Here is a 19,010-nt window from a genome sequence, read left to right on the forward strand (position 1 = left end):
GCTGAGCTGACACTTGCATTGATGTTGTCCAGGTAGTCCAAGGTCGGGTGGCAAGCCAGTAAGATTGAACCTGCTGTAGACCAGTTGTGGCAGTGGGCAAATTGCAGTGGGTCCATGTTCTTGCTTAGCAGGCAGAAATTGATTCTAGCCATGACCAACCTGTCAAAGCACTTCATCGCTGTAGATGTGAATGTTACTGAGCAGTAGTTGTTGACTGTGATGATGCCCTTGCAGACTCCGTCCAGTTGGGACTTGTGTTCAGTGCCCTGCCAGATACACCTGACACCTGGTGAGAGTTCACCCTTTTGAAAGATGTTCTGATTTTGGCCTCTGAGTGAGTCTTTACAGGGTTGCCAGATGCTGCAGAGATTTGAAAAGGGTAGTCTTATTCTCTCTTTCAACTCATGCATAAAATGTGTTCAGCTCATCAGGGAGTTAAACATCACAGCCATTTATGATAAATTTTGCCTTGTAGGAAGTAACTGGCTGCAAACCCTCCAAGAGCTGATGTGCATCCCATTTCATTTCTAACGTCACTTTATCATTCTTAAGATAGACTTCCATAGGTTGTATGTGGACTTGTGGAGTTCTGGATCACTGGTCTTGAATACCACAGATCTGGCCCTTAGCAGACTGCAAACCTCCAGATTCATTCATGGCTTCTGGTTTGTGTATGTCCGGTATGTTCTTGAATGCACACACTCAGCCACACAGGTCTTGATGAAGTCGAGCATAACTGTGGAGTAATCATTCTGATCCAAAGCTGAATCCCTGAATATAGTCCAGTCCACCAGTTCAAAGTAGTCACATAAGCACTTCTCATCGTCGTCGTGTCTATCCCTCAATGTTTGTCTGATGATTGTCTTCATTCCGTTTCCATACAGCGAAGACGCCTGTGCATGTATTTGTTTAACGTGTACTTGATGTTGCACTCCAAGAAGCACACGATACTTCACAAATCAACCAACTGATTCCAATGGCATGGAAATCACGACGATTGGAACTGATGGATTTGTTGCAGCCTTCATCCATCTTCACAGATGTTGAGTTTGAAGTAACTTCGTCCGCCTGTTCCATCATTGAGGTCTTGGTTAGATTGTTCTTTGTCAGGGACCTCACCCTCGATCTTACCGCCACGGGTGACCCTACCAGGAGCATAGCTCCAGCTGCATCACTCTCGGGATCTCAGGACCACACAAGCTTCTCCACCACGACAAGGTGACAATCCATGGAGAAGATAAGCACTTCTCCACCTCCCCTGACAATACCTTCATAGTTCTCACTGTTGGTCCTCAATCTCTGCCTCTATATTGGGAGTAGAGGTATGTTCAGCCAGGTGATCAGACTTACCAAAGTGCATGCATGAGATTGCACTCTAAACGTGGTGTATGTAGTCAAATGTGTTGGTTCCTTTAGTTCCACAGGTGACATGCTGCTAGTCGGTTAGAAACTTCTTTGAGCTGGCCTGGTTGAAATCTCCTACAATGACTGGGAAGGCATCAGGATGTGCTGTCTCATGACTGCTGATCACTGTAGTCAGCACCTTCAGTGCCAGCCTGAAGTTGACCAAGGGTGGAATGCACACTGCAACCAGGATGATGGCAGAAACCTCTTGGCTGATAGAATGAACAATATTTGACCGTCAGATGTTCCTAGTCAGGGGAGCAGGACTGAGTCACATCTTTCAACCACGATCAGTTAATCATGAAGCAAGCAGTGCTGCTTCTGCCTTGATGTTGCTATTCAGTCCATGCAGTGGAAGGTGAAGCACTGTGTCCGAAGTGTTGGGAGTGATCCATGTCTCTTGGAAGCAAAGTACACCGCAATCTCTGATGTCTGTCTGGTACTACAGTCTTGCTCTGATGTCTCCAATTTTATTTTCTGGAATCTGTACGTTAGCCAGGAGATTGGTAGGGAGTGTGGAGTTTTCCCCATTCCTTTCCAGTCCTGAAAAAGGATCTTGGCCTGAAACATCGACTGTTTGTTTATTTCCATTGATGCTGCCTGATCTGCTGAGTTCCTCCAGCAGTGTGGTGTTTGTTGTTTGGGGCTCTGCATTTCAGTTTTACTTGTAGCCCAGTTCATTGGCCTCGCTTTCTTAAAAGGAAGCTGCTTTCGCTGCCTGGGTGGTCTCCTGTCTAAAGTCTGGTGTTCTTTGATTTTGAAGATCGAAAATTTTTTAAAACATTTTGAAGCAATGTTGCTTACTGAAGTACCTATGATTGTGACCATAGATTTCAGCTGCAGTAGTCCTAAATTGGAATACAGTGGATTCTGGTTAAGTGGGCTATCAGTTAATTGGGGCTGTTGCTTATTTTACAAAAATTAATTGAGAAAATAGCCGGGATTCCCCTTGTCTATTTGGGACACTGTGCCGCTTAATTCAGACAGGAGGTCGTTGCCAAACAGTTTCTAACTAGAAACTAGTTTCTAACAGTTTGTAACCAACTGTTACGAACCCCGTAACTGGGTCACTTACCAGCAAAGATAGAGAGGTCCTTTGAAGTCTGATGGTACTATTTTTAACAGTATTAGTAAAAATACACAAAAGTAATGTCAATGCAAATATGCAGATAATATACGTCGTCAATACTAAATCTAAAGGTGAGAGTATAATAATAATCAATAAGAAATAAGCTCTATCGTTGTCTAGGGGATAATGTATTGTCCGATGGAAATATAAAAGTCACTCAGTTCATGCAGGCTGTAGCCTTTGGTTGGAGAGAGAGAGAGATTTTTGGGAGAAAAACTTGCCGACTTTTCCTTTTATGATTTCAATCCGTCGGGAGTCCCGTTGGTGTGGCTGTTCACTTGTGGCCTCTCCTTTAGCTAAAGCCGTTCTTCCGTGGTGAGGCCGCCAATCCCAGGCAAGGGAAGGACATACACGAGCCCCCCACTGGCTGTCGCTATTAAACGTTGTCACGGGATTTCTAGCGTTTCTCCTGGTGCGTCTAAAGGGGTTGTTCCCCAGACCCTCTTTTATCCTTACTCACGGGGTCTCAGATGTCAATCAGGTTGGGATGATGCAGTCCCTCAACCAGCCCACTCTGGTCGTCCCCTGAGGGCTTCAATGAATAGTACAGTACTCAATACACAATTCCGTCTCCAAGAGACAATAGCCGTTATCAGGGGGTTTTGTTTCGCTGAGGCCAGGACACATTCCAAACCTTGTGGGTTCTCTCTCATTTCCTGGGTCCCAGACCCGAATTAATAGCGATCTTGTGATTCTCAAAAAGGAGGGGGCGACTTTGTACCCTTCGGCCCCTCAGAGTTGTGGCACATTCGTAACACAACGCACTCAATACACAAAAAAATGCCTGAAGAACTCAGCAGGCCAGGCAGCATCTATGGAAAAAAAGTACAGTAGATGTTTTGAGCTGAGACCCTTCAGCAGGACTGGAGGAAAAAAAAGATGAGTAGAATTATAAGGTGTTGGGAAGGAAGAGAGAAACACAAGGTGATGGGTGAAACCGGGAGGGTGAGGAGGGATGAAGTAAAGAGCTGGGAAGCTGGTTGGTAAAAGAGATACAAGGCTGGAGAAGGGGAGTCTGATAGGAGAGGACAGAAGGCCAAGGAAGAAAGAAAAGGGGGGAGGAGTACCAGAGGGAGGCAATGGGCGGGCAAGAAGGTAAGGTGAGAGAATGGTTGGGGGTGGGGGCATTACCAGTAGTTCGAGAAATTGATGTTCGTGGTATCAGGTTAGAGGTGACCCAGACGGACTACAGGGTATTGTTCCTCCAACCTGAGTGTGGTTTTATCACAACAGTAGAGGAGGCCATGGGTTGACGTATCAGAATGGGATTGGGAAGTGGAATTAAAATGTGTAACCACTGGAACATCCTGGTTCTTCTGGCAGACAGAGCGTAGGTGCTTGGCGAAGCGGTCTCCCAGCATTCGTCGGATCTCACAGATATACAGGAGGCCACAGCAGGAGCACCGATCACAGTATATGACCCCAGCTGACTTGTAAGGTGAAGTGTCACGTCACCTGGAAGGACTGTTTGGGGCCCTGAATTGTAGTGAGGGAGGAGATGTAGGGGCAGATGTAGCCCTTGTTCTGCTTGGAAGAGTAAGTGCCAGGAGGAAGATCAGTGGGCCGTCAGAAGGAGCGGGATCTCCCAGTGGCACCGACTGTATTTTTATCCATGGATGCTGCCTGGCCTGCTGAGTTCTTCCAGCATTTTGTGTGTGTTGTTTGGATTTTCAGCATCTGCAGATTTTCTCTTGTCATTGAGTTTTTATCTAGCGTCAGTGGTGTGCGCTTCTGTGGCTGTTGGACACCACATTGTGCTTATAGCTGGCAGTTATTAAATAGAGACAGTTGCATGTGTTTGTGTTCAAAAAGCAGTGATTTTTGTCACTGATAGTTGGTGAGAAATATTCGGTAAGACAATTCAGAACTGATTTGCTCTCTGCTGTTTCAAGCATTCAGATATGGAAATGCCGAAAATGGCTAGGAGTGAAAATGAAACCATTTCATTACTTCAAGTTAGGAATGATGAAGAATTTGAAAGTATTATTAATTATCTTTAATGTTACCTTTGGTTCCCACTGAACTCGCAACTTCCACCTGTGGCTCCAAGTAGCTGTTTGCATGAGACTGTGGCTGCACATGATACACTGCTGCAACAGGTGGGCCAAACCAGGTGAGGGTAGTAGGTGGGTCTCAAACCCCAGTGAGATGGTGACATGCATGTCCACCATTCCAAAGTCAGCTTCACAAGAATCACTGGGTTGATGAGATCTGCAGTGAGATCCAACAGCCAGGGAGGTGGTTCTGCAACGCTACATGGGGAGCGAAGGGCATGACAAGGCACAGAAATCATGGCTATACACTGCAACCAGGGAAGACCACAGCTATGATGTCTACTTGTATCACTGGACCTTGGCTTTCAAAGTTAAGTGCAATGGCTTTTCCACTTTAAAAGCTCTCCCACACAGGCTTCCTGTCATCATCGGATATGATGGACAGCCACTGGTAATATTGGTAGTATTCTAATTTGTCCTGTACTTTATTAAAATACATAATTTGTTACACAGTTAAATGGTAGTTTGCCTTTTTTTACCTTTTTTTAAACTATTTCCATGAAACTTTGGCTAATTGGTGCAGCCATTTAATTGAGCCAAAATGTACTGGTTCTGATTATTGTGGGCCCAATTAACTGGAATCCACTATATTTGATGATTTCCTTGGGAGCTGCAAGGAGTTGCCTACCTCTGGCACCATCTTGAAGGTATTGTGAAACTCATCACCCTTTCCACTGCTGACCTCTCTATGAGGACTTGTGCATGTTCTCATGACTTCACCCTCCTGAAGTCCATAATTGGTTCCTTACTTTTGCTGACATTGTGTGCGAGGTGGTTGTTGTGACACTACTCAAACAGCCAATCTATCTCTTTTTTTAAAAAAAATTTTAATTGAATTTTCAAATAGGTTACAGAAGGAAAAAAATTATGAAAAAAATTATCAACCCTTCCCCCCTCCCCTTAACCCCTAACATATCCCTATAGAAAGAGAAAGAAAAAGAGAGAAGAAAAAAGAAAGAAAGAATGCCTGGATATCGGAAGTTCCCCACATGCTCCATGGAGTTCATAATAGCTTTAGTATATATATTTATTTCTTTCCCCAGATAACCAATAATTTTATCTTTGGAGCACCTATATATTTAATCCTATCTTTTGTAAATAAGGGCGTCAAATTTTCAGAAATATTTCATATTTATCTCTTAAATTATAAGTAATTTTTTCAAGTGGAATGCAGCTAAAAATTTCATTCTTCCAACAATCTATACTTTAATATGAATCCGATTTCCAAGTAACTGCAATAGCCTTTTTGGCTACTGCCAATGCAATTTTTATGAATTCTTTCTGATATTTATTCAGTTTGGATTTCGGTTTTATCTATTCAATATCGCCTAGTAAAAATAATGTTGGATTATGTGGAAGTTGTGTTCCAATAATTTGTTCCAATAAAATTCTTAAATTTGTCCAAAAAGGTTGAATTTTAAAACAAGATCAAGTAGAGTGTTAAAAAGTACCAATTTCTTGATTACATCAGAAACATTGATCAGATAAATTTGGGTTTAATTTTTTTTGTGGTGTAATATATAATTGATGTAAAAAATTATATTGCACTAATCTTAACTGGACATTTGTTGTATTTGTCATACTGTCAAGACATAGTCTTGACCAACTTGTTTCTTCAATTTTAATATTCAAATCAGTTTCCCATTTTTGTCTTGACTTATGAATTCCTTGTTTAATTGCCTGTTTTTGAATCAAACTATACATACAAGAAATAATTTTTTTAATTTTTCCTTTTTGAATTAAAGTTTCTATTTCAGTAGGTTTCGGTATTAACATTGTTTGACCCAATTTATCTCTTAAATAAGCCCTTAATTGGAAATAACAAAAAAGAGTGTTGTTTGATATTTTGTATTTATTCTTTAATTGATCAAATGACATTAATATACCTCCTTCAAAACAATCTCCTATATATCTAATCCCTTTTTGAAACCAATTGTATAAAAGTTGGTTATCCATTGTAAAAGGAATAAGTTTATTTTGAATTAAAGGTCTCTTTGCTAATAAAGATTTCTTTATCTCATCATCAACATTTATCTTATCCCATAAATCAATCAAATGTTTTAATACAGGAGATTCTTTCTTTCCCGTATCCATTTAGATTCCCACTTATATATAAAATCTTCTGGTATATTTTCTCTTATCTAATTCTATTCTAATCCATGCCGGTTTATCTTCATCAAAAAAAGATGCAATAAATCTAAGTTGATTTGCTTTATAATAATTCTTAAAATTTGGAAGTTGTAACCCTCCTAGGTCAAATTTCCATGTCAATTTTTCCAACGATATTCTTGACATCTTACTTTTCCAAAGGAACTTCCTCACACATTTACTTAACACTTGAAAAAACTTCTGCGGTAATTATATTGGTAGTGTTTGGAATAAATATTGTAATCTAGGGAATATATTTTACAGCATTTACTCTGCCTACTAATGTTATTGGTAACGTCATACATTTATCAAGATCTTCTTGAATTTTTTTCAATAATGGTAAATAATTTAATTTATATAAATTCTTTATATCATTATCAACTCTTATACCTAAATATTTTATACCATTTATCGGCCATCTAAATTGAGTTATTAGTTGACATTGACTATAATCTCCTTTAGTGAGGGGTAGAATTTCACTTTTATCCCAATTTATTTTGTAGCCTGATATTTTCCCATATTCTTCTAATCTAGAAGATAATTTACGTAGCGAATACAATGGGTTTGTTAAATAAAGCAAAACATCGTCAGCAAATTAATCTTATATTCTTCCTAGTTAACTCTGAAACCCATAATATCTGGGTCCGTTCTAATTAATTCAGCTAATGGTTCTATCGCCAACACAAATAAAGCAGGTGATAATGGACAACCTTGTCTAGTTGACCTTGTTAACTGAAATGATGTTGAAATTTGACCATTTGTCACTATTTTAGCTTTGGGATTAGTATTTAAGGTTTTAATCCATTTTATAAAGGATACTCCTAATCCATATTGTTCCAATACCTTAAATTTAAAAATCCCATTCCAATCTATCAAATGCTTTTTCTGCATCTAAGGCAACTGCCACACTCATTTCCTCCCTCTTTTGTGCCAAATGAATTATGCTAAGTAACGGAGTTACATTATCTGCCGATTGTCTATTTTTGATAAATCCTGTTTGATCCATATGTATTAATTTTGGTAAGTATTTAGATAATCTATTAGATAAAATTTTTGCTATTATTTAGTCAGTATTCAACAAAGAAATAGGTCTATATGATGTTGGTTTTAAAAGATCTCTATCTTTTTTTGGCAATACTATTAAAATAGCTGTCGAAAAAGATTCTGGAGGTTTATGCGTTCTTTCCGCTTGGTATATTAACTCCATAAAAGGAGGAATTAGTAAATCTTTAAACTTTTTATTAAATTTGGGCAGAAAACCATCTTCTCCTGGGGATTTATTACTCTGAAGTGATCATAGAGCTTCTTCGACCTTTTTTAATGTAAAAGGCATATTTAATCCCTTCTGTTCTTCCAAATTCAATTTTGGAAGAGTTATTTGTGATAAAAACCTTTCTATCTTGACATTATCATTTTGTGATTCTGATTGATGCAGTTCAGAATAAAAATTGTTAAAAGTTTCATTAATTTCTAAAGGTTTATAAGTAATTTTATTTACACTTGTTCTGTTTACATTTATCGTTTTGGAAGTCTGGTCTGTTTTTAACTGCCAAGCAAGAATCTTGTGTGATCTTTCACCTAGTTCATAATATCTCTGTTTAGTTCTCATAATTGCTTTTTCTGTTCGATATGTCTGAAGTGTATTATATTGTAACTTCTTGTTAACAAGTTGTCTTCGTTTTTCTTCTGTCATATATCTTTGAGATTCTTTTTCTAGTTTTGTAATCTCTTTTTCCAATTGATCTATTTCTACCATATATTCCTTAATTTTAGAAGTAGAACTTATTATCTGACCTCTCAAATATGCCTTCATTGCTTCCCATACTATAAATTTATCATCAACTTTGTATCTAAAAAAAACTGAACCTGCTTTTTTATGAAATCACAAAAATCTTGACGTTTTAATAATATTGAATTAAATCTCCATCTGTAAATCAATTCCTCTTTATCCATCATTATCATTGTCAAGGGGGAATGATCTGACAATATTCTTGCTTTATATTCCATATTTTTCACTGTCTTGAATATTCATTGATAATAGGAAAAAATCTATCCTTGAATAAGTTTTATGTCTATTTGAATAATTTTATGTCTATTTTATGTCTTTCTTTTGGATTAATTCTTCTCCATATATCAATCAAATTTAAATCTTTCATCAATGATAAAGTTAATTTTGCTGCTTTTGATTTTGTAACAACCTTTGTTGATCTATCTAAAACTGGGTCTAGACAAAAATTAAAATCTCCACCTATTAATATTTTGTCATGTGCGTCAGCCAAATTCAAAAAGGCCTCTTGTATAAATTTTACATCATTTTCATTTGGTGCATAAATATTTATAAGAGTCCATAGTTCTGAAAAAATTTGACAATGTATAATTACATATCTCCCCACAGAATCAATTAATGCATTTTGTATTTTAATTAGTAAAATTTTATCAACCAAAATTGCAACTCCCCTCGCCTTTGAATTAAATGAAGCTGCAATAACATTTCCGACCCAATCTCTCTTTAATTTCTGATGTTCTATCTTTGTTAAGTGTGTTTCTTGTAAAAAAAAAGCTATATCTATTTTCATTTTCTTAATTGTATGTTAAAATTCTTTTTCTTTTCACTGGTCCATTAAGCCCATTAACATTAAAACTTTAAAAATTCAGTAAATTAGTCATTATTTTTTAACAGGGTTACTCCAATCTATAGTAATACCTAACCTTTTAATTTTTGTAGTACCTTGGGGAATCTTTTTAAAATTGTCCATGTTGCTATGTGTCTCTCCCCCCTCCCCCCCCCGATTGTCCATGCAAAGAAAGAAAGATAAAAGAAAAATAGATTATAAAGAAAAAAATAACAAAATACCCCCCCTACTAAAGTTGTGAATAAATAAAAAAGCACAACATTACCCCCCTCCGTTGTACGGGTCATGGCAGTCACCATGATTACACACGTGAGTCCCGTAGCAATCGATCCGAAGTTCCCCCAGCTCCCCCGTAACATAAAAAAGTATATATAAGAAAGGAAAAAATAATATCACTACTCTCGATTAATATTTTTCAAAATTTTACCTTTCTCCCCCTGTATCATATAATTAAGAATATATTTTTATATTCTTCTGTCCTTAAACATCCATCAACTCCATTCACTGTCCCTGTCTTCATCTTTAATCCATTTCACTTTTGAATCTTTAGCTGTAGTTAGTGAATATTTGGGAGTTCTTGTGCAAATTCTTCCGCATCCCGATAATCAGTAAAAAAAAATCTTCTTTTTCCGTTATCCAAAAAAATTATCAGGGTTGCCGGGTGGCGCAATATAAATTTATAATCTTTTAACCATAAAACTTTTTTTCGCTGGGTTAAATTCCTTCTTTCTCTTCAAAAGGTCATAACTTATATCAGGATAGAAAAGAACTATTTTCCCTTCTATCATCAATGTCCCGTTTCTCTTTCTGTCACGTTGGGCAGCTGCCTTCAGGATCTTTTCTTTATCTTGATATCTTAAGCATTTTATCAAGATTGATCGTGGGTTTTGATCAACTTGAGGTCTTAGGCTCTGTGAGCCCTTTCAATTTCAATTAACTGGGTTCCTTCTTACATTTCCAAAATTTCCAGAATCCATTTTTGAAAAAAATTTATTAAATCCTCTCCCTCTATACCTTCTTTAAGTCCAACAATCTTAATATTATTTCGTCTGCTAAAATTTTCAAGTACATCCACTTTTTCCAACAACCGTTTTCTTTCTGATGTCCAGGCAGAAATATTATCTTCCATTTTATTCACTCCATCAATGGTGTCTCCGGTTGTTTCTTCCAAATTTTTAATTTTCTTGTCCATTTTGTCCTGTCTTTTCATCATTTTATCAAACATAATCTTCATATTGTTAATATCATTTTTTATTACTTTTAATGCTTTTAATTCATGCATTATTTGCACCAAAAAATTTTTATGTCTCCAATATCACCTCCAACCTCTTCCTGTTGCACTTCTTTGTTTGTCTCTTCATCTTTGTCTGATTTATCCAGAGAATCTGATTCCACCTCGTCTTCACTTTCACTTTCAGTTCCGATCATAGCTGGGATTTGTAGTTTGGGTTGCTCCCCTTCCTTCACGCATGCGCAATTCCTGTTGCTCTCTTTTTTTTGGAAACGGTTGATGTTGCCGCAGTTTCCTGTTCTGTATCGCCGGAGGTAAATTGCACTTGAGCCCGAGGCTCTTTCATGGCAGCCAGCCTTGATTCTTTTCCAACTTGTGTTGTCTTCAAAGTAGTAGTTTTCTTCTGCTTCTGTTTAGGAGGCATATCTTAAGACAATCCTGAGTAGTTTATAAGTAATTTTTAAAAGGTATTTACTAACTTTTCTTCACTTAAATATTACTTTACTGGTTTTTTACGGGAGAGCTGAATTTCCACATCTCGATCCTACGTCATCACGTGACGTCCCCCTCTATCTCTCTCTTGTAAGCCTTCTCGTCAACTGAAATCCTACCATTGTCATTAGCAAGTTTATGGATATAATGTAAGTGACTAGGTGATGACTTTTTGGCATAATTTTTATGTTTGGGTTTATTTTGACAAATATGCTAAACATGTTCAATCCCTCCATATATAGTATGGTTTAGGCATAAAACCTATTAAACTGTGAACGTTTAAGCATTTTTTGCACTTTTAATTTTTAACCGTTACTTTCCTGAATGAACTGGAATGCTAGTGCATCATATGCTGAAATTGTTGATGTGACCAATTTATGAAAAATTGTCTTGTATAGTCTTGATATCTTTGTTCCATAATTAAGATTCCTGCATAACTTTTGGTATTCGTTGCAAATTCTGAGTTCTTTTGTTCAAGCTTTTTTCCATCCTGCCCACACTTAGATTTTTTCACATCTTGACAGTTTTTAGCTTTGTTCCTATCTTTGAGTATCATACCAAAGGTGTGAGTCAACTTGCAATGAGGCTGTTTTTAAAAGGCTGTTTGCTGAGACCTCTTCAAGTGCAATTAGTGAAATAATTTTGTAGAATTTGTAGATTATCCATTACATGAAGCAATTTTGTACCTTGACCTACAGATATTTGTATTCATGACAACTTGTGTGATATCTGTTTACCTGCTAAATTATGAATTTGAATGATCAAGTCACATCAGTTTTCTTCCATTTTAGCAAGATAACATTTCTAATGCAAATGAGCCAAAATGAGTAATTTCAATTGATTTGCTTGTAAGTATAAATGGAAAAAGAGAGCTGTTATATTATTAAGAGCACAATCTCAGGTTAATATAGATTGTATTGCATAGCTAATGATCAAAAATTATAATCCTGCTAAATATTAAATAGTGCTTTGAATTATTTTTGCTGATCTATATATTAATTTTGTAAAACCAATTAAAGCTGCACTTTATCTATCAGAAAATACAAGGCTTTATACTTTGCTTCCTTAATTAAACATGAAATTTTGAACTACAAATGACAGCTTTAACACTGAAAAATATTAATTGCTTAAGTATGCAAACACTAATTTGTTTTTAAGATAGCAGATTTTAAATAATCTTGTTAATTAAAAATATTTTTCAGCTGTCTGTGAGAATGGGTGTTTGAATAATGGAAGATGTGTTGCTCCCAATCGTTGTGCTTGTACATATGGATTTACAGGAGCACAGTGCGAAAGAGGTAAAGCATCTTCATGCATTAACCAAGGGTAAAATATTTAAAAGCATGTTAGTGTTTTTCCCATTTTATTTGCTGTTGCCTTGTAATTATTTCTAACATTGGTTATGTTGGTTTCTATTATTTAATTAGAATAGTGGTTTATGTTTGTGCTGATTATAGTGCCAAAAGAATATTACAAAAGTAGAGGGAATACAGATGAAAGCCTTCAGGATGGAGAGATTAGGCTATGAGTAAATAATAATGCATATTTGAATAATGTTGTGGTGTGATGCAGTGCTCTTCCTATTTTACCTTTTTTTGGGAGCTGTTGAATATATATTAACTATTCACTGTAATCAATAAATTCAATTGTCAAAACATGACTAGGATGACAAGTAGTAAATGAAGTGATTTTCTTTTTATAGAATCTAATGGTGATAATAGAAAGCATTTAGCTGTAGTTCTGAAAGATCAATACAGTTCAGTCCCATGATCCTCCTTTCCCCATGTTCTGGATATTTTAAGTTGCATTCCTATGGAATCTTAATGCAACCTTTGTGGGTGTATTGAAGATATTAACAACCTTTTGTGCCAAGATGCTTTTGTTGGTTGATTATTTTACATTGTAATTTCTGGTTGCTGATGCATGCCATAATAAGTCTAGCAAGTTGAAAGAAAATATCAAGACATTAATTCTTGACCTGCTTTAAGAGAACATTTCCATCTTCTTGAGACTTCACATAATTAAAATCCTTTATCCCTGACAATAGCTTGATAAAATTCTTGTCTGCCCTCAGATATGTTTTCGTAATGGTAGATCTGGGGATGGTCAGACATGGGTAATTTTGAAATTGCCAAACATCTACTGAATCAAACTGGAATAGTCTTATCCATGAGCATAAGAATGATTTGACTGCATTTTCCATCTGTTTAACAAGCTGCAATTTCAAAGGTTGAATAGGTTAGGACTTTATTCTCTATAGTGTAGAGGAATGAGGGGAAATTTAATAGAGATATACAAAATTATGAGGGGTATAGATAGGGTAAATGCAAGCAGGCTTTTCTCACTGAGATTAGGTGAGATTAAAACCAGAGGTCATGGTTTAAGGGTGAAAAGTGAAATGTTTAAGGGGAACAAAAGGGGGGGTCTATTTTCACTTGGTGTTTGGTGAGAGTATGGATTGAGCTGCCAGCGGAAGTGGTAGATGCAGGTTTGATTTCAGTATTTAAGAGAAATTTGGAAAGGTACAGTACATGGATGGGAGGGATATAGAGTCCCGGCCGCATGTTGATGGGACTGAGCAGGTTAATAGCTCAGCATGGACTAGATGGGCTGAATGACCTGTTTCTGTGCTGTAGTGTTCTATAACTCTATGAAAGTCCTTCCTTTTTAACAACTGCTCCTGTTTTTGATGTGGATTGATAAAAGAATCTCTAGAAGTAGGCAGTAGTTGACACCCTAATAGTGATTTCAGATGCCATCCCTGAAGTAATATGTTTTGATATAAAATGGCATTTACATCCTTGTTTTCATACATAAATAACTAGGGTGTTTAAAGTGTTTACTTTGCAAGAATTGTGATAAAACTTTAATTGAAGTGTGCTATTTACATACACTTTATGAGACACTTTGTCCTGAGACAGTAAACCAGGGAAGATGCATCAGCTGGTTACAAAGCTAAATCCTCTATTTGGTTCAAAGGATGTAGCTTTTATGGTAAAGAGGAATTGTTGGTTAAATGCCATTTCATTTGTTGTTTACTTACGAGTCATCTGGAGATTTTTAAACACACTTCACATCAGATCTGTATTCAGTAGTATCAATGTACAGCTGCCCATAAGAATTCTGCTGGCATTTATACAAAGTGACTAAAGTAACTAATGTGTTTGCAGAACTAATTTGCTCTACATCTCATTGTATTGAAGATTTGTGTAAATAAACAGAGTAATTCAACACATTGTTGCTGGACAAGTTTTGTTGACCTAAGTGGAAAGTGTACAATGTTGTTAATATGTGAAAGTGCACTGATCTTCCTATGAGCTGGTATTCAGAGGCAGAATGAATTTGATTTTAAATGAATTTTGCACAGTTATCAGGTTTAGTGCTGTGGCCTGGCAGCAGTACAATTAACGGTGCATCAGCAAAAGTATGAAAGAGTAGCCAGTGATGTCAAATGAAGACTATATTGTGTTCTACATTAGTGATAATGTATTTTGCCTGACATACCTTGCAGAATTAAGTCATTAATACTAGCGTTGACAATGTTGTGTTCCAGGTTCAGAAATATGAGAAACATGGAGGAGATTGTATATTGTCAAGATTCTCATATGTTACAAGTGTGGCCTCCTTATAGCTCACTGTCATATTCTCTATTTTTCTATGTGCAATCTTGTGGTCCAGGATAATTAAGGATAACTCAGTAATAGCGTGTGATTGGTTAGAAGGTTAAGTGTTTATGTTACATTTCTGGGACTTGGGTTTTGATTTCAAATGGATGGTGGGGAAAGAAAAAAAGGAGTTAAGTTCCTGTTGAGCGTTAGATACTTGTTTTATTTTATGTATACATTTTGATAAAGAATTTTAAAGTATTTTGATGTTATAAAACATACACTATATAATATAAATCTGTAATACTGATGACAAACTGCTTTAGCAGTTATCCAAGTATAGTGAGGTTTTAAAATTTGCAGTTTTCTTATTACAATTTGTACAATGAACATAGTAATTGAAGCATCACAAGTTCAGTGGCTTATGTCTGATAAATTTTCAGTCATTTATTGAAAACATTAGATTTGTTCATAATTAATACAACTGTCCTCTCTTCAAAGTTGAAGGATTAAACAATCATATATCCTGGGTCTTTACCTCAAAGTTTACTCTTAATTCTCAGTACCTAAAATCAGCTAAAGAATATCTTAAAGAAGTACACAATCTGGGCTTAAACTGCAATGCAATTATTCATTGAAAATGCTTTTATGGTATTTATAACTACTACAGCAGAAATCTGCCACCTGCTTCTTGGCAGACTGCAATCAGACAGCTGTTCCTTCAGTATGTATCTACTCTGTCCCTTAGTATTTGCCAGAACTTGCGATGCACTTTACGAGTCAATTATGTTTATGTTGGTTATTTGACACAGTCACAACAAATAACAAATACATAGCAAATAGAGGTTGTGGGTAGTTAGAATTCTTAAGCAGTTTGGGGGCAACCAGAAAGTACTGGAGTACTGACCAAATGACACATGATGTTTGGGAACGCCTATTGCTTCTCATGCACACTATTCAGCTTGTTCCATGTTCTCAACCTTGTTATCTACTATGTATATTAGCATACATTGCCTCTGCAGGGTGTGGCAAAGCTCATGATAATGGCTACTTTGAGAGATTCCAAGCATTTTGTGACATTAAAAGTACTTTACAAATGGTGTGATTATTGGGATGCTCACAGTGTTAGCAGAATATCTTCCAGTGCATTTAAATGATTTGTGATCTTGGAAAGGTTGCTCTTCTGTGTCATTGCTTAATTTGGATTACAGTAAATCACCTGAACAGTATTTGCTATGTGTATGGTGGACACTTTCTCTGGCCTTGTAGTTTTCACATTTGACTGCCTGAAAGAGGCAATGCATAGGAAATAACTCATTTCTGAAGTATTGTTCCTAATAGCTTGAAGTCATTTTGTGGCTATATATGTGGAAATTGGACCTGGGAAAACTCTACCAAGTAAAATATGTGAATTGGTAATTGTCTGAGGCTATCTGTTCATTAAAATGTTGTGTAGTTTTGTCATCTTGCATTCTTATTCTGCATTCAATTACATTGAATAGTGGTACTTAATGTAGTTAATCATATTATACTAGGGGTATTGCAATGAGTTTATCCATTTATGACTATCAGGGTCAAACAATTTATTTTTGATGTTTAATCAATTTTTAAGTAGATGGGCACGGTTCTTCAAGTTTTAATTATATTTAGATGAATCGTTTGTCTAGCTAGTGGTATTGTAAATAACTACCAGTGAGGTAAACACTAAGTGCACTGCAGATGCTGTGGTCAAAGCAACATGTACAACAAGCTGGAGGAACTCAGCAGGTCGGACAGCATCTGTGGAAACGAGCAGTCAATGTTTCGGGCCGAGACCCTTCATCAGGACTGAAGAGGGAGGGGGTAGGGGCCCTATAAAGAAGATGGGGGAGGGTGGGAAGGAGAAGGCTGGTAGGTGCTAGGTAAAAAAACAATCAGAGGGAAGATCAAGGGGTAGGGGAGGGGATAGGTAGGAAAGGTGAAGAAGGAATGTAAGAGGAAAGCACTGTGTAGTAGAAGGCAGAATCATGAGAGAGGTGATAGACAGCTGGAGGAGGAGGCAGAGTGAAACTGGGATGGGGGAAGGGAGAGGGAGGGAATTACCGGAAATTGGAGAATTCAATGTTCAAGCTATCCCCTCCCTGCTTCCCCTCCCCCACCCTTTGATCTTTCCTCTGGTTTTTCACCTGGCACCTACCAGCCTTCTCCTTCCCACCCTCCCCTACCTTCTTTATAGGGCCCCTGCCCCCTCCCTCTTCAGTCCTGATGAAGGGTCTCGGCCCAAAACGTTGACTGCTGGTTTCCACAGATGTTGTCCGACCTGCTGAGTTCCTCCAGCTTGTACGTGTTACCAGTGAGGTGCTCTTTGCAGCTTAATGTGTTCCTGTCTTTCACACTGCAGAATGAATTCTCTGGCGACCTAATGTTACAGTACTTCTGAAATTCTGGAGGTGTAGAATAATTATGTACCTTGTCACTATGGCCATTCTACACTTATTCCAGTGGAAGAAGATGTATTTTGCCCTCAGCTAGTACTTGTAGCACAACCCCATTTTAAAGGCTTACCAAACTGGGTTGAAAATTCAAGTATAAGTGTTTTTTATTCAATATTTTAAGTGTACTAGTTTTATTATTTAAAAAAATCCTTTCAAACATCAGAAACATTTAAAAGCAGTTTGCTGGAATCTGTTTTAAAGATGTCAAAAGACCATTGGAATGGTGACCTACTGTTTGATAGACACTGCTTGCAGATTACCTTGTTTCATGGGACAACTGTGGCAACAAAGCCAGGAGTTTGGACCTGTGGGGATGCATATGGTTACTGTGGCCACTGGGGGGGGGGGGGGTCAAAATCTGGAGCATGGGTCAAATTGAGCAGTATTTGGTCTGTTTTTTAAGAAAATGCTTCTCACTTTATTCTCCTTTCTGCTTGGCTCTGTGCCCTAGTTAACATTGAATTTGTTTCTAGTTGGGCCATCTTGGTTTTTAATTGATAAGTTCTAGGAAATTTTTGAAAATCTTTTTAAAATGAGTAAATTCTTTAAATCTGCAGTGTCTTGTACCATAATTTTAAAACATTAATACCAAAGCATTCCAGTGGCTCTCTAGATCTTGTGTTTAACCTTTGGGTAAGTTATCTTATACTGGGCAGTTAACACAAAGGCATTCTGCCTAATTAATTCCATTATTCATTTAAATATTGGAAACATCAGATGACCCGGAGAGAAACACTGAATCATTGACCAGTAACTTCTAGATTTTGATGTGTGTGGAAATTTCTGAAGTTGGTTTAATCTCAGGTGAAAAGTTAATCCTGATTCTTTTATCATATAGCAGTAAAATCCAAACCATTATTTGGTCATCAGCTGAGACTCAGTAAATGGAGATTTACAGACAATGGAAGTTGTAAAGCCATGTCCTATTCATTGCTAGGTAGTATTTATTTTCCTCCTTGAACTGATTATCTGATCTAGTTGTATTATTTAGAAGTAAAGTCTTGTGATCTTTATGTTGACAAAACTTATTTTAGGAAATTTTCAGTTGATCCTGTACCTGTAATTTTTTTGGATGGTATGTGGAGAAGCAGAATTTCAATTTTTTTCCCCTATACTTTGCATGGAGTAAAAATATGCTTCTTGATTTAATTCTTCTATTACATAAAGTACAGTGACATCTCTTATTGCCACCTTAGAGATGTTGATTTAATGTTCAGTCTTAATAGAATACTGCTTTCCATCAGAATAGCACAAAGACTTTGAAAGTTTCAGTCAAAAGTAATTGATGTTAAAATCACTAGAGTAAGTCATGCTTCCATGATCTTCCATCTCAGTTCAAAGAACCAGAAGTGAGCAATCCTCAGTGAGAATGAAGGAAAGAATAAACATAGGCTTACTGAAGTTCAATAGGAAAATAATAGATTTGATCATAAAGCATATAGTCAAAGATTATCTGCTTAACAACAACCTACTAAACAACAGTCCCTGTTGCTGCAAAGGAAGGAATTTGGTCACAATCCAGTTCAACTATGACATGAGCCTTAATCTAAAAATAACTGGTAAACCCTACAATATGGTTTAAATCAGATACAAACAATTGGTTTATAGAACTACACCAAGATTAGTACAGTAAGTTTAAAGCAGAGGTTATTCACAATTCTCAAATTTATAGATTGGAAGAAAATAATAGAGCAACAGGATTTCATGCTTGAAGTTATGGAAAAGTAAGTCTGGAATATTAATTGAAATATTTGTAATTAAGTTCATCATTATATCCCTTTTATCCTATGCCTTAAACTCATCCCTCTAGTATTAAATACATATGCTATGTTCCTATTAC

At 36.7% G+C, this 19,010-nt stretch overlaps 1 protein-coding gene across 1 annotated transcript in view; it reads left to right on the plus strand.

Moving 5' to 3' along the window:
• LOC140714122 (fibrillin-1-like) overlaps positions 1-19,010 on the plus strand; it is a 410,633-nt gene that overhangs the window by 13,036 nt on the left and 378,587 nt on the right. Inside the window, exon 5 of the mRNA XM_073024910.1 lies at positions 12,294-12,389. Coding sequence (XP_072881011.1) covers positions 12,294-12,389 — 96 coding nt within the window. The remainder of the gene's footprint in view (positions 1-12,293; positions 12,390-19,010) is intronic.

The sequence above is a fragment of the Hemitrygon akajei genome, chromosome 21, assembly GCF_048418815.1.
Source record: "Hemitrygon akajei chromosome 21, sHemAka1.3, whole genome shotgun sequence".
NCBI classification, from domain to species: domain Eukaryota; kingdom Metazoa; phylum Chordata; class Chondrichthyes; order Myliobatiformes; family Dasyatidae; genus Hemitrygon; species Hemitrygon akajei.